Below are 15,725 nucleotides of genomic sequence, written 5' to 3'. Positions count from 1 at the left end.
AAACAATAGCACACCAGCGAGCTCTTGTGGACAAAAATAACATTTGATATCTTCGGAAAAGGAACGGAAATAACAATGCGCACAACATTCAAATAAGGGAACGACACTGCGCATGCGCTGTTGTGCGACTACGCATAATCTGTTTTAGTTCTGATTGCATACGTGCTATCGTGACACTTCATTGATTCATTGAAATTGTATTATAGATTGCAAAATTTTATTCAATTTAAAAACAAAAACAATTTACTGCTTATTTAAGGTAAGATGATCTATTGTCCGTACTATGTATAATTTATCGGGGGAAAAAACATATTTTGTGTGCGTTGGTTCATATTGTCTTCATCATACTTGTTTTTTCAAATATCTAAATTTATTGTGTTTAACTAAATAATATAATTTTAAATTTAAGTAACTCAATTGTATCATTATTAATTTTATTAATATATAATGAACTTGTGTCCAGTTTAACACTTGTCCAGGTTAACCTCATTCTTCTAACATTCCGAAATCTGCATGCTACTGCATAATCTATTTTTAGGATTTTTGTTTTACTTTGGTTGTACTTTGCCTTCTAGCATGAATTATACGTCTATATTTGCTGAAATGTTTTATTTTATTATATATAAATCCGCGTCACCAAAAGAAAATTCTGGATAATAAAGAAAACCTTGCTGTTCGGAATGAATTTAACCAGAGGTGTGTCAGATTTATATTTGTTTATTTTTAAAGGGTGTGTCATTATCTTACGTCACTAGTGTTTCGGTTGTGGATATTTCAGTTTTTCACGATTATACTGAAATTAAACTCGCCTCTAAATTTTATGAATTAATAATTATTCTTGCGTTTTCCTTTTAGAGGCTTAATTTTTTTCACTGTAGGCTATTTAAATACAACTTTGAAAGTATTCCTTATAATTTTGCTTTATAAATTGTAATTGTGCTTTTGGTAAAGTCCTTGATGTAAATAGATTGGTTCCATCCCCTTTAGACTAGATTGTTCTTCAGCTCTTGTGAGTGCAGTACTTTAAAAGGGAAGTTTATAAAGAGAAATTATTACTTTCAGATTTTTAACTCATAACAAATTATAGAAAGAAAATCCAAGTGCTGAAGCTGTAGTTTTAAGCAAGCATTTTATGTACATCAAACTTACATTTATGTTTTATATGTAGTAATCTTAGTAACCTGCCCTCATTGGTGGGCAGGTTACTAAGATTGCCCATCAATGAAATTTAAGGTGTACATCAACAGATCTGTATAATACTGGTGTAATAAATATGTTTTATATTACACAGGCTTTTATAATTCTATAAAGTTTATCTTGGTATTTTTATTTAAAATTTTTGTATTTTGTCTAACAAAACTGTAGTTTTTAATAAATTTTCTTAAATATGTTTATAGATCATTTATTGTGAAATACAATTTAACAACTCTTTAACTTTAAAGGCAAAAACATATCAGCTACCAATTGCATCTTACACTTGTTTACGTAACAGACTCTGCCAAAACACTAGAAAAATATAATTAGCTGCTGTAACTTTGAAAAGGAAGTTCATAAAGATATAAAAAATAGCAATTCCTTCATATAAGAAATATTCTGCAACCTATTTATTTTTATTGAGAATATAAATGTATTTGGTTGGAATATTTTTTTTTTATTTGTGTGAGGCTATTATTACTCTAAAAACCAGATTGTAGGCTATTGTTGAACAGTGTAAAAAGAAATGAAGCTGAGGTAGATTTTATTCCCATTTTGTTTCTATTCCTTATTCTTATAATTTTTATTTACTCAATTGGTTTTGTTTATCTGTAGCATAGGTCAATCAACGCTGCCCACCAACGATAAAACAGAAAGATAAACTGAGCAGAGAATAATTGAAGCATTGTGGCCCAAAAATAATCAGAAATTTAAATCTTATTCAAACTTTGCTGGCCTTCACATGTGATAAAATGTTAAATAATCCTCAGTTACAGGCATGTAAACTGCATGGGGTGTTGAACTATGAGCAAAGATCACATTCTCCCTCAAATCCTATGTGTATGCACACTGAAAATTTTGTAGAACTGTCTACTATAAGTAAACTTATCATATATTTTGAACAACTGTGTATACTAGTGTTATACAATATGTATTACTTATAAGTTGTAATAACAGTTGTAGTAGATTATAAAACATAATTACTTCATTGTACACCACCAATAAAAAGCTTTGAGCACTTAAGTTAGGAATTTGATTTAACAGGCCAGATTGTCATGGGTCATTCCATCCATAAATAGTTTTTAATTTATCTGTAATTTAAATTTAATCAATCATTACTGAGATTTATAAAGGTAAAACATTTTGGCACCTTGTCACTTTTTACACAAGGTTTCTTAATTTTATATATATGTTTGTTATATATTATAGAAACTTGACAGTAATACAGTATTATTGGTTTAACATTGATTAAATATATGTTTTCAAATTTTGTTTATTTTTATTATTAACTTGTTTTAAAAGAATTATAATAGAGTATTTTTTTTTTTAGCCTACCAAGTGTTTTAATCTCTTCAGTTGCTGATAGAAAATTATGTCTTATCCTCCAGATCCAAGTAACCAAGGTTATCCTCCTCCTTACTCACCACCCCAAGGTATGTATTTAATTAATTTAAAACATAATATATTCTAAGTGAATTTTTCTTTTCATACTGATTGATTATTTTTTAATGATTCACTTGAATTCATTTATTTATTTATACATTATATTCATTCATTTACTTTTTCAATAAATTGTTTTTGTTTACATACAAAACTATCAGACCCTGCTTTGATGTTTGTCAGGCATGCTTGATTTAAGTACTGTAGTTCTATAAATAAAAGCACAATCAACCATTATCCACTTCATATATCTTTATGTATTAACCTACATTAAAACAATTTTAATGGCTTATGTACTAATGGATTTTCTGTCACCATTTGTAAAAGAGGAACTTATGTAGAGTGTAGATGTAAAGAAGTTATTTGGTACACAGAATAACTAGTTAAATATTAAGTACATAAATTTCAGAAACTTTGTTTGAGAAATGAATGCTATTAATAGGTACATGTTTATTTCTGTTAGTTCATTATAATTTTTTTAGTTTGTATTATTTCAATAATAAAGATTAATTAAAATGAATCTCAAGATAATATGATAATCACACCTTCTTCTGAGAGTTAGTAACAACCAAATGACATTTTCTTACAACTCTTAGTCAGTTTGATGAATCATGTGTATCTTAATTTATTACCGATGTGACCATTATAACTTCCATTCTTTTTCTTTCTGATTTATTTTTTATTATTTCTCTACAATATTGTTAAATCTATTAACTTTTTTAATATTGTTATTAAAATAATAATTATTATAAACTTACAATTTTATGTTTAGTTTTAAAATGTTCATAAGTTCTTCCTGACTAGTTTGAGTGTGTAATAATGTTTGTAGTTTAATATTAATTTCTATTTTAATATACTGTAGTGTTAAAAGAATTTTTTTATATTAATATGAATTTCAATCATTTTCTTTTTCTTCAATAATGCCCTAGTAAGATGTAAAATAATTGCTTTTACATTATTCTTCGTAGTCAGATTAGGAAAGTAGTGCTTATTAGTTACATTTTTTATATTTTTTTTTTTTTAGAAAAAATTTGTAAGAGCCATCAAAATTTTTAAACAAAATGTGCAATGAATTGTAAAAGAAGGAAGGTCAATAGAATCAGGATAATCTGTTAAATTTTTGATTTCTAAAAAGAATGTAAATTGTATGGTGCCTCAGTGTAATCTAGATTTGTTTGATGCAGATTCCCTGTAATGATAGGGTAAATCTTTCCTTAACTGAAAAAATAGTAGTAGAGTTGAAAGAATTATGCAAAAAGCAGAAGAAAATAGAATTAATTTCAATTGAAAGTAAAACATTGCTTGGGAAAATCAATTGTAATTTGGGTTTCAGATGGAAAAACTTGTAGAACAGGAAATTGTTAATTGAATGATATTAACTGCAATGAGTTAAATTACATTGGTTGAAAGTGATATGGTAAAAATTTAATTTTTCCCCAGTATTAAATATTTTTGGATGCTCATTCTGAATATGAAGTCAGAATTTCCCTATCATCCTCATTTTTTTTAGGTTTTTTTATTTTTCAGCAATAATGTGTGAACTATACACATGTTTAGAATTTAGTAAATTTAAATAGTATTATTAAGTAAACAGTTTTAATTCAAATTAAATTAATGTGGCTCAATTAATAATCAAATGTCATATTTTGGGTTAAATGTTAATATTCATTACTATTGTCGTTTTCAGTAATTAAAAACAGCAGAATTGTATAATTCATAGCTTATTTTCTTTCTGATATAAAGATTTCATCAATGAGTCATATTATTTATAGTTTTACTTCTGTAGACTGGTAATAGAAAGCTGTAGATAAGTAAATTAAACAATAAACTATCTTATAAACTTTTTCATTAAGTTGTTTAAGTGCGAGTTCTCATGTGTGTAGTTGTGTGATGTGTGTAGAGTCAATGCTGTAACTAGTTTTATATCTGCTTTCACTTGAATATTTTTTATATAAATCAGAGTGTGTTCATAAAACATTAATTCTTATTTGGTTTTAGCTATCATTTATTAAATAAAATGCTTCATAGTTGCATCAGTTATCCATACCGTTTCTAGTATATTTATGGCAAGATAATGTTAATATCAGAGAAAGAATATGTTGATGAAAAACATCATATGAAATATATTTTGGATGTAAATTAGGTAATCAGGACAAATCTTGGACTTATTGTATTTGCTTTGCCTTGTTTGTAATGCTGCTAACTGGTTGGATAAATGAATCTTATTGCATGTTTTTAGTAATTCCAGTGATTTGGAGAGAGTTGAAGGATCATACTGTTATTTTTCTACAAAAAAATATCTAGCATGACAAGTAAGACTTGATGTAATATTAGATATAGTAATATTCCCTCTGGATTAAGACCAGCACCATACTATACAGAGTTTCGAATTACATTACTGCCAGAAACATGGAACTTCGGTGAAGATGTTAATAATTTTGAACCTTGTGCAGGCTTATCAGGGCATGAAGAAAGAAGAGACCCAGGTTTTCTGGGAAATACAGATGCTGAATATTAGTTATTAGTCAGGATTGAATGATTTCATTCCATGATTTTTCACAAATCAAGCAGAAATATTGGCATTATTATTAAAATAATACTGAAATAAGTTTTTGGTGTGGCAGGCAGTTTGAATTTGAACATTTCCTCTTCCCAGTATGAGACTTAGTCTACTGTATAATGACATGAGCTCTCTAAACTGAAAGCTTTGGGATATATTCACCATTATGGAGAATAATGTCTTTATAGGCTTTTCAGAGCTGAGTTTGAAAGCATGTTCCTAGTTCACACTAAAAGTAAATACCTGTCAAAGCCAAAGAGCTTTATTCCATTCTTATGGAGTTTTAACAAATTTTCTGTACGGGTTTTGATTAATATTCATGGCATGTTTATGAAGATCTGAAAATTATTGTTTTCTTGTGAATTGCAGCTGAGGTATCAAAATTTTCTCCTTCTTGTGCGAGAGAAACAGGATAGAAAAAATAATTTTATAAATATAAAAAAAATTCATTAGCAGCACCTGAAAAAAGTTTATCTTCCTTCACTAAACATGGCTACATTTCTTAAAAATCTTTGTTGATAAAATTAAGTGTAGCAGGATTCCAGTTTCTGAAAAGCAAGTTATCAAAATAATAAGTGTTGCTAAATTAAATGAATGCCTTAATTTATGGAAATAGTTTCAAACTATGAAGCAGACAACTATAGAGGACTTAAGTGAGCTCTTTCAAAACTGCAGAGAACTTCGGTATAACATATCTCACAAACTGATTTCTTTGAAGAAATTTGATGGTGGTCATAATATCAAGATTAAAATTTCTTGTGATTGACAGAAGTCAAAAGAATCTAAATCAGTCAGTAATACTGATTTCAGAATACTACATTTATGGTTATATAGTGTGGTTATATATTTTTTTAAGGTCTATCGACTGAAAACAAACAGTAAATGGCTCATCAACTATTAAACACTTAAGAATTATTAAAATAATTTTTTTTAACATTGGATGTGTAATGATTTAATAATTCTACAGACTGCATGCAAACATGCTTAAATATATTATACTACCTTTGGATCAACATGCAGGGTGATTCACATAGTGTTATCTGAGCTCATTCTACTAGCAAAAATATTGAAAAAAGTTCATGTAAAAATGGGTCTAAAAACGCTCCGTTAGCGAGTTACATCTAGTGAAAGATTTTTCTCTAATTCTCAGACAGAGTGAAATAAAATCATACTGAAATACTGGAAATCCAATTAAGCGCTAAACTTGATGGCTTCATATGATTATTTACCTGACAAATTGAATAAAACAGGTTCCAGAACCGGTTCTGGTGCTCTTCTCCAGTAGTTTTCATAATATTTGACATAAAACTAAAAAAAAATTTGTTTAAAAACACATTTTTTTATGTTTGTAATGCAAAAACTTTGTTAAGATTAGTAAATGCATAAAATTTATTATGAAAACTTGTGTGGAGAATCTAATTGTGAGAAATGATGTTAAATACCCTAACAAAAAAACAAATATAAGTTTGAGAAATTTGATTTTCTTAGTAATACTTACCATATATATATATATATACAAAGGGATTAGATATACAAAGCATGTTTGCTTTCCTACAAAGTGCAATGATACAAAAAATAGTATTGTGTTAAAGATAAAAATAAAATAAAATAACAGTACTTAAGTTATTCAGTCAATAAAGTTTATGTATCTCAAATTTACTGTTAAATTGAAAATTGAGAAATTATGATTTCATAAATTGGTAACATAGAAAAAAATCAGTTGGCCAACAGTGCATTACATGTTCTGTGTTACTACTGTGAATTGTTGCTAGTACAGTCTAGCAACATTAGCATGTTAAATGTGTTAATGTTTGTTTTAAGTGAGTGTCAATACTGCAGCAATGTTTTTGTTATTTACAACTGAGGAATACGCCAACATGGTATTTCTCTTAAGGGTGTATCATGGAATTTCAACTGCTGCTGAAGAATATCAAAGATTTTCCTAATCCCAGAGTTCCAAATCCTAAAACAATTAGTGGAACATTCCATATGTTATGAAAAACAGATATGCTTCTCAACATTAGTATTTGTACTCACCGCAACCATTCTGCCCATTCATGCAGTTTCAGCCTTTCATGCCTTTTGGCAGTTCAGGGTTTCCTATCTATGATGTGGAGGAACTTTGTTAAAACAAGCAGTTCTTTATCATAATCAATGAGAACAAAATCTTCACCCAAGAGATCCTCCTGTTCGTTGCAATATTACTACTGGTTGAATGTGAACCACTGATTGCACAGGCTTGGTTTACTTGGGACGGCATCACTAACCTTTGCAGTGAATACACTTGTGTAGAAGTCAATCCATACATAACTTTAGAATGTAGTTTCCAACACCGATTTAGCATCAATAGTCTAGGTTACCATCTGCTAATTGGACCATTCATTCTTCCAGGACATCTAAATTGTGACATTTACAAGGAATTCTTTAAAGATCAATTGCCGCCTGCTATTAGAAAATGTTCCACCAGCATCAAGATACTCCATGTACTTTCAGGATGATGGTGCACCTCCCCACATCTTGCTATATCGGCATACTGAAATGAGCAATTTCCAGAGCGATTAATTGGCTGCAGCAGGCCACCAAGATCACCTGATCTAAACCTTTAGATTTTTGCTTGGGGTTTAGATGAAAAGTATTGTGTTCATATGCGTGGACAGTGTTGTGTTGGATTTTATAGAGTTGGTTGCTCATATTACATATGTTGTATAAATTAAGGAAAATCGTGCAGAATTGCGGAGAGCAAAGCTTGCTGTCTAAAAGCATGTAGCCACATTTAATGAAATAGAAGAACTGATTTGTTAAAATCTACTGTAAACTTTATTAAATGTATCAGTTACATTTTAATTTTTGTAACATTGTATCAGTTGTATGTTGACTTCATTTCCCGTAGTTGATAACATTATAGCCATTTTCATAAGGCGAGTGTTATTAATAAAATCAAATTTCTTGAACTTGTATTATTTTTTATTGGGCTATTTTACATCAATTTTCTCAGAACTAAATTCTTTACAAGTATTGATAATAAATTTTACACATCTACTAGTAATTAAACAATGGTTTTACATTATAAACAAAAAAAATGTGTTTTTAGACCACAAATTTTTCTGTTTTATGTCTGATATTATGAAAAGTACTGTAGATATGGTTCTAGAACCTGTTATTCAATTTGTCAGGTCAAAAACCATAAGATACCTTCTTGACTCCCATAGGGGGAAGACACACCCGCCTTGTGATGATCCTCATCACCACACCACTCCCTACTTTCCTAGCCCTGATGGGATTTACTGGAAGTTTTCTTATAAATCGTCTGAACTTGATAATATAACACAATCGTCAGTTTGGCCTTGGCGTCAGGACGCCATTGATGCAAATGCTGCAGCAGAAATTTCCATCAGTGTATTTACACAAATTTCTTATCTTCATATTGCCTCTTCCAACCACAACCACCTACCATAACTTACAACGCTCTACTATCAAATTAATCAATTCATAGAAGCGCAATCCCCTTGTCTTCCTCTAACAATGAAGGTTTCATACAAATCTTTTCCTATTTCTAACTTCAACTAGATTATGCACACAAATCTCTTCCTATTTCTAACTTTAATTAGATTATGCACTTAGATCATTGCTTAATTGAGTCTTTAAATACCAAAAATACTATCCTCATACCAACAAAACAAAGTATTGATTGCAACAACAACAACAATTTTGTCCTTGATTTAATCAAAGTCTTCTTATTTACTTAAAAATCAAGAAACACATTCACAAATTTAAAAAATCCCTTATGAAAATATACCCTATTTCTCTCTGCTCTTGTCTGCATTTGGGATGAAAGTCAATGCGTACACCCTCCCACACCATAAGAAACCTACAAAGGTATGAGGACCGTCCATGTTATATAGCACCTACAGATGTTCATACCTCGCATTTACTACACCTTTTAAATTTTTATAGCCTTCTGTTTTTCCAACTTATCCCTGTTTATATCTTCCATGTAGAATCTACCCTATACATTTTAATTTTGATCTTACCATATAGAATAAAACATTCAAACTCCTTTTGTTATTTACCAATTTTTCTCCAAGACAAATCCAGATGCAATAGTATACATGGATGGATCGAAACAATACCATTGGATGCGCATTTGTTGTTAATGACAGAACCTTTATGTTTGGTCTACCTAGTATTACAAGTGTCTTTACTGTTGAAGTGTACGCTGTCAGTAAGGCTTTGAGTATCATTAACCCAAAATACCATAATACTTTTATTTTCAGTGACTCTTGTAGTGAATTCCATGCTTTAGAAGATTTGTTTGTAGACATCCTAGTGTCACCGAAATCTATAATGCAATCACTGAGTTGAACAGTAAAATTAAAATATCCAACATAAAATTTGGTGTTGGTATAGTGTCAGTATTTGAAAGCCCAAATTGAGTGATTGTCTTGTTTAGTAATGTTGGAGATTGAGTGAATATCTTGTTTAGTAATGTTGAAAATGTGAAAAATTTGCAATCATTATTCAAAGAATTTTACCTTACTTCATCTCTTTCAAAGCCAAATTTCAAAAAAAATTTAGAAATTGGTTTTTAGATATTCACATGAAAATTACTACCACCAAAAATAAACTTGATATCTTTATTTTTTCCTAGAAATAAATAAAAAAATAATAATCTCATTGTTATTCTATTTCAACGCTTTAAACTTGTAATTTCAAAAAATCCCTTCCTAGTGTTCACTTACAGTGTAAGAACGTGTATAAAAATTGCCATCAATTTATTTTCAGTAGTTTTGGCTGAGCGTTGATCATGAATTGCTCGCAATATGTTCTTTTATATATATATGTATGTGAAAAATCTTCCAAATTTATTAGTTATTTAACAAACCTAAAACAAACTTGTTTTTTGACACTGAATTTTGTGTTTTACATCGGATATCTTAAAAACTACTGGTGTAATAGTTCTGGAACATGCCTTTATCCTATTTCCCAGCTCAGATTACATAAGAAACCACCAACTTTACAACTTAATATGAGTCCCAAAAATTACAGTACGGTTTCTTTTTATTAGAAGAGCTGAAATCCAGGTGAAATCTTTCGCTAACCATAACTCGAAAATGAAGTGTTAACAGACCTATGTTTACATGAACGTCTTTCATTATTTTCACTTTTAAAACACGTCGTGAAAGTTTCTCAGTTTCTTTTTGGGACACCCTGTTTATATATAGCATTTATTAAGAATTCAAATAATTTATTAAAATATTGACCATTGTGCTGATTTAAATTCAATAATAACAATCATCAAAACACAATTTCAGAGAAACCTAAAAAAAACTTATACCAATAGTTGGCTTTCGCGAGATCCCGAATCATCAGTTAGTACACAACTCTACAATTACATTAAACAAATAATAAAAAACTTAAAAATAGAAAACAAACATATTAACTACCACAAAATTTATAACTGCATTGTCATTACTGAGTAAGATGATGCAGAATTCTATGAAAGTTGATTGGTATTAGATTTTGTTACTGTATTTTGGCGGTTAAGTTGTTATTATTGAATAGAAATAACCAACCATGAATGGTTAGTGCTTTACCACAAACACAAAACTTTAGGTGTGTGAATTCTACTTTCACGTGGTGTAATGTCCTTACATTAGTGATACTAACCACATTTTACGTTATTTAAAAATTTTATACATTATTTTACAAATACAGTGAAACTTTATCTAGATCTTGTTTAATTGAATTTCACATAATTCAGACTATGTAACTAAAAACAATGTTTTTACTTAGAGTTATTTCTTTTAACCATATAACTTTAATAAATAGTCTTCTTTTATAACTGTTTACTCAACATTTTGGACACAATGTTGAATAAAATGTAGTAGTAAATGAAATAATTTATAGCAGAGATGAAAAAATAAAATCAATGTTTTTGCTTACAAAATTGGACCAGTTGGCTATAAAAGATATTTGCAAAAATATATTTTTTAATGAAGTTTTGGAACTGGAAGAGACAAATAATGATGAGGAAGTTGGTAGAAAGGCAAAAGAACACCCTTCACTACGTAATATTTTACAATGTTTGGGGAGTTAGCAGTATTAGTACTTCTGGTTAAATGGGCAAATGTGTCGAAAAATTCTACTATTTTATCAGCATATGGTTTTATGTTAAAAAAAACATATTAGCTGAAAAAAATTTGAAACTATATTTTTTAATAAAGCAACCAGTGTTGTTTTTTTTCATGATTACTCAATACCACTGAGGAGGATCTATTGTTCCTATCATAACAGCTTTATTATTTTTTTCTGTTATATAAACTTAAGTTAAAAATTTAATCACTTGAACTAAGATTTTAAATATTTTATTTACTTTAATAAACTTTTTTTTAACAATATATTATATCCAAATGTAACAAGAATTTTTAAAATTGGCCTGATAACCCTTAAATTAGCTGGTGTAGCTGTTCTCACACAAGCATTATTTCTGTGGTCATTTTTTAGAAGACATATTTAGAATGAATGTGGTGTTTTTCCACCATTTGTTGATTTTGATTGTGTTTGTTCATTTAGTATTATTTTATTGTTTTTGTGGTTATATTTCAAATCCCCTTCTCAATCAGATACTAAATGTATGTTTTCATTGTTCACTGCTAATAATAACAATAGGTGATGCTAGAGTGAGAATAACAGCACCAGTCTCTGAGTATAGCTAGATAAATATCGGATTTAAGTTTGTTTAGATTTAATGTCTGAAAAATTGTAGTTTACTTAATTTTCATTGCTAACAGATTTGAAAAAATATTATCAAAAAATTAATGCTTCATGATATGAAAAATGTTCCATTTAAAAAGATATTTTCTATCGTAAAAAAATTAGTGTCTGTTTCCATTATTATCACCAGTTAATGGGATAAAATTTGAAACAAAAATTTTGGCGAACACAATTAATAAAATATGTACTTGTTTTGTTCAAGAACAAATCTTATATATTATTCAACAGAATTTGACCACTTTCATAGACTTACATCATGTTTGCTTTTTCTTCAAGGTATTACTTGAATTTTTTTTCTATGGCACTTTTCTTAGCTTGTTATTTTATATTTGTGCATAAAGTAGTAACCCATGCAAACAGTAATTGAAAGAAAATTTAAAGAATATACTAATATAATTTAAAAATCCTCATAAAAACAACTGATAAAACCCTATGTAGAAGATTTAAATGTAAGCAAAAAAAAAACATTTTATCAGCATATGCTTTTATGTTAAAAAAATATTTTAGCTTATTCTTTTAAACATATTAACTGTTAAAAAAATGTGAGATTATTTCTATTTATTTATCAATTTTTTTTAATAAAGCTACCAGTGTTATTAGTTTTTCATTATTATTTTAACATTGTACATCTATTATTCCTTCCGGAACAGCTTTCATTTTATTTCTGTTATATATCTTGAATTGACTTACACAAATAAAATTTTTTGAAAGAGATGAACTAACTATCTGTACTTTACGTCATAATTTTGCAAGTTTTACAAATATAGTTTTATTTAGGATGGTACAAACCATAGATAAAATCTTGTAAGCTTTGTTTTTGTTAATATTTTGCATGGTATTCATTTTAGAAAAAAATGTTATAATTGATATATGTAAAATTATTTTTCTACAAAAATTACTTTTTTTTTTTTTTAGACCTAAATTGTAAGAGATGCTTGTATGCTATGCACCATATCAGGCATGCACGCGCGTGCGTGTTTATGTAACTTTAACTCTAAAATATAAATAGAAACATTTCATGAATTTTGTACATACTATAAATTCCTGTTAAAATCATCAAGCTTCTTTGTGAATTTCATAGGTGTTATCTTTAACATGAAATTTATTTGTTCCACACTCGCAGATGTAATTGTTTTATTTCAAATTACTTACCCACTCCAATCTAGGAATGATACTGAATGGCAACTTTTATTATACTGGACATGTCTGGACTTTTAGGTCAGTCCTGTTACTTTTGCTATTTGAATCATTGCCTACATTTACAAGTGTAAAAGTGGATTCAAATAAATTACAAAATATTACGAACCAACTGTATTTTTTTAATTTACTTGATAATATTTGTTTTCTTTCAGCTGATGTTTATTGTGCTTAGTTGATGGCTTTTTACTGTATGTATATTAATTATAATCTACCATAACTATTTAATTTTTTTTTTTTTTTGTAAGTTATTTTGCTTTTATTGCTTTGTTTTATTTTTATCATTTATTTAGAAAGTGGTGGCTATGGTTATCCCCCAGCGAGTGGTTACCCCCCTGGACCAGGCTATCTTCCTACTTCACAGCCTCCACCTGGTCAGTTCTCTTATTAATGTGTATTATACACATTAAATTAATTTATTATATGTAATGTTTATATAGAAACGTAGTATATCATATTTTATGTAAATAACTGAAACGATTTGCAGTTTCCTTTTTGTGATTGTTTTACATTTTGTACTGGCAAATCAGTGGAGGGTTTTTATTGAAAAATTAATTGCTATGAAGTTATATTTTTAATTTTTAAAAACAATTTTCATTTGGCTATATGTATGTGTTGTACTAGTTTTTTGTAACAGGAAATCTCTCATGACAACCACTTCCATGAGATGCCTTTAGAGGCGACCAGTATTTTGACAATATAGATAAACTTTAATATTTAATGATTCTAGTATTATCTTTGAGATACTACTAATTTGAATGTGGCCATCAAATTTTTGTCAAGACAACCACTAAAATGATAAATTTCAGAGTTAAATTATTATGGAAAATGTTTAATGCAAAATGACCTGGGGCAGTCAGTTATTTTTTTATTATAATAATAATGGCCGCTCTCCATGACAGACTAGTAGCATCTCAGCCTTTCATCTGGAGGTCCAGGTCAGGCATGCCAGTTTTCACTCACTACAAAGTTCATTTCTCATCTAGTAACTGTAAAAGGGTATAATCCTGATTTTAGTATGAACAAATTTTTTTTTTATTAATCCAATTTTTTTTTTTATCTTAAGTCATTTGACTGTTTTGATGCAGCTCTACAAGATTCCCTATCTAGTGCCAGTCGTTTCGTTTTAGTACATCCACTACATCCTACATTCCTAACAATTTGTTTTACATATTCCAAACATTGCCTGCCTGCACAATTTTTTCCATCTACATGTCCCTTCAGTAATAAAGTAATTATTCTAGGATGCCTTACTATGTGCGTACATGCCTATAAGTCTGTCTCTTCTTTTAACTATATTTTTCCAAATGCTTCTTTCTTCATCAATTTGCTGCAACAGCTCTTTATTTGTCACTTTATTCACACTTTTTAACATTCTCCTGTAGCACTACATTTTAAAAGCTTCTAATCTTTTCTTATCAGGTACTCCGATTGTTCCAAGTTTCACTACCATATAAAGCTGCACTCTAAACATATACTTTCAAAAATGTTTTCCTGATGTTTAACTTAATTTTCAATGTAAACAAATTATATTTTTGACTGAATGCTCGTTTCGCTTGTGCTATTTGGTATTGTATATCGTTCCTGCTTTGTCTATCTTTAGTATTTCTACTTCCCAAATAACAAAATTCTTCTACCTCTGTAATCTTTTCTCTTCCTATTTTTATATTCAGTGGTCCATCTACATTATTTCGTTTATTTTCATGGGGTAGTTCTTGCGTAGGACTTCATCTCTGCCATCTATTGTTTCTTCAAAATCTTTTTTATTCTCGGCAAGTATTAGTATATCATCAGCAAATCATAGCATCTTTATCTTCTCACTTTGCACTGCTACTCCAGATTTAAACTCTTCTTTAACATCATTAACTGCTAGTTCTAAGACTAAAAAGTATTGGCGATAGGGAACATCCTTGTCGGACTCCCTTTTTTATTATGACTTCTTTGGTAAATGTTACCAATTGTTCTACTATCTCTATACTTGAACCCTAAATTTTTCAAAATGCTCAGCATTTTGTTCCAGTTTATGTTATCAAATGCCTTTTCTAAGTCTATAAATGCCATGGTACGTTAGTTTGTTTTTCTCTAATCTTCCTTCTACTATTAATCCGAGTGCTAAAATTGCTTTCCTTGTCCCTATACTTTTCCTGGAACCAAATTGGTCTTCTCCTAACACTTCTTTCACACTCCTCTCAATTCTTCTGTACAGAATTCTAGTTAAGATTTGGTGCATGAGTAGTTAAGCTAATTGTTCTGTATTCTTCACATTTATCTGCTCCTGCTTTCTTTGGTATCATAACTATTACACACTTTTTGAAGTCTGATGGAACATCCCCTTTTATGTAAATATTACACACCAGGTTGTATAATCTATTTATAGCTTCCTAACATCAGCTGTAATGTATCCTTTGATATCCAACATTTTCTACCAGTTCTATTTGTTCTGTCTAAGTCCACTTCTGCTGATTTAAGAATTCCATGTTTAATTCTCCCATTCTTCTATGTTTTCTACCTTACCTTGTTTACTCAGACTTCTTGCAATATCCTCCTCAAAAATCTTCTT

At 29.1% G+C, this 15,725-nt stretch overlaps 1 protein-coding gene across 3 annotated transcripts in view; it reads left to right on the top strand.

Moving 5' to 3' along the window:
• The first annotated feature begins 131 nt into the window (after positions 1–131).
• scramb1 (phospholipid scramblase 1) overlaps positions 132–15,725 on the top strand; it is a 128,432-nt gene continuing 112,838 nt past the window's right edge. For 2 of the 3 annotated variants that reach the window (XM_075358809.1, XM_075358804.1), the window contains exons 1-3: positions 132–259; positions 2,525–2,627; positions 13,459–13,539. In XM_075358809.1, the coding sequence (XP_075214924.1) occupies positions 2,567–2,627; positions 13,459–13,539 (142 nt within the window). In that variant the 5' untranslated portion in view covers positions 132–259; positions 2,525–2,566. The remainder of the gene's footprint in view (positions 260–2,524; positions 2,628–13,458; positions 13,540–15,725) is intronic. The other variant, XM_075358814.1, reaches the window with a different exon arrangement.

This window comes from Lycorma delicatula, chromosome 1 (assembly GCF_047948215.1).
Source record: "Lycorma delicatula isolate Av1 chromosome 1, ASM4794821v1, whole genome shotgun sequence".
In the NCBI taxonomy this organism is placed as follows: Eukaryota; Metazoa; Arthropoda; class Insecta; order Hemiptera; family Fulgoridae; genus Lycorma; species Lycorma delicatula.
Note: the sequence above shows the minus strand (reverse complement) of the source record. Positions and strands in the feature narration are given on the sequence as shown.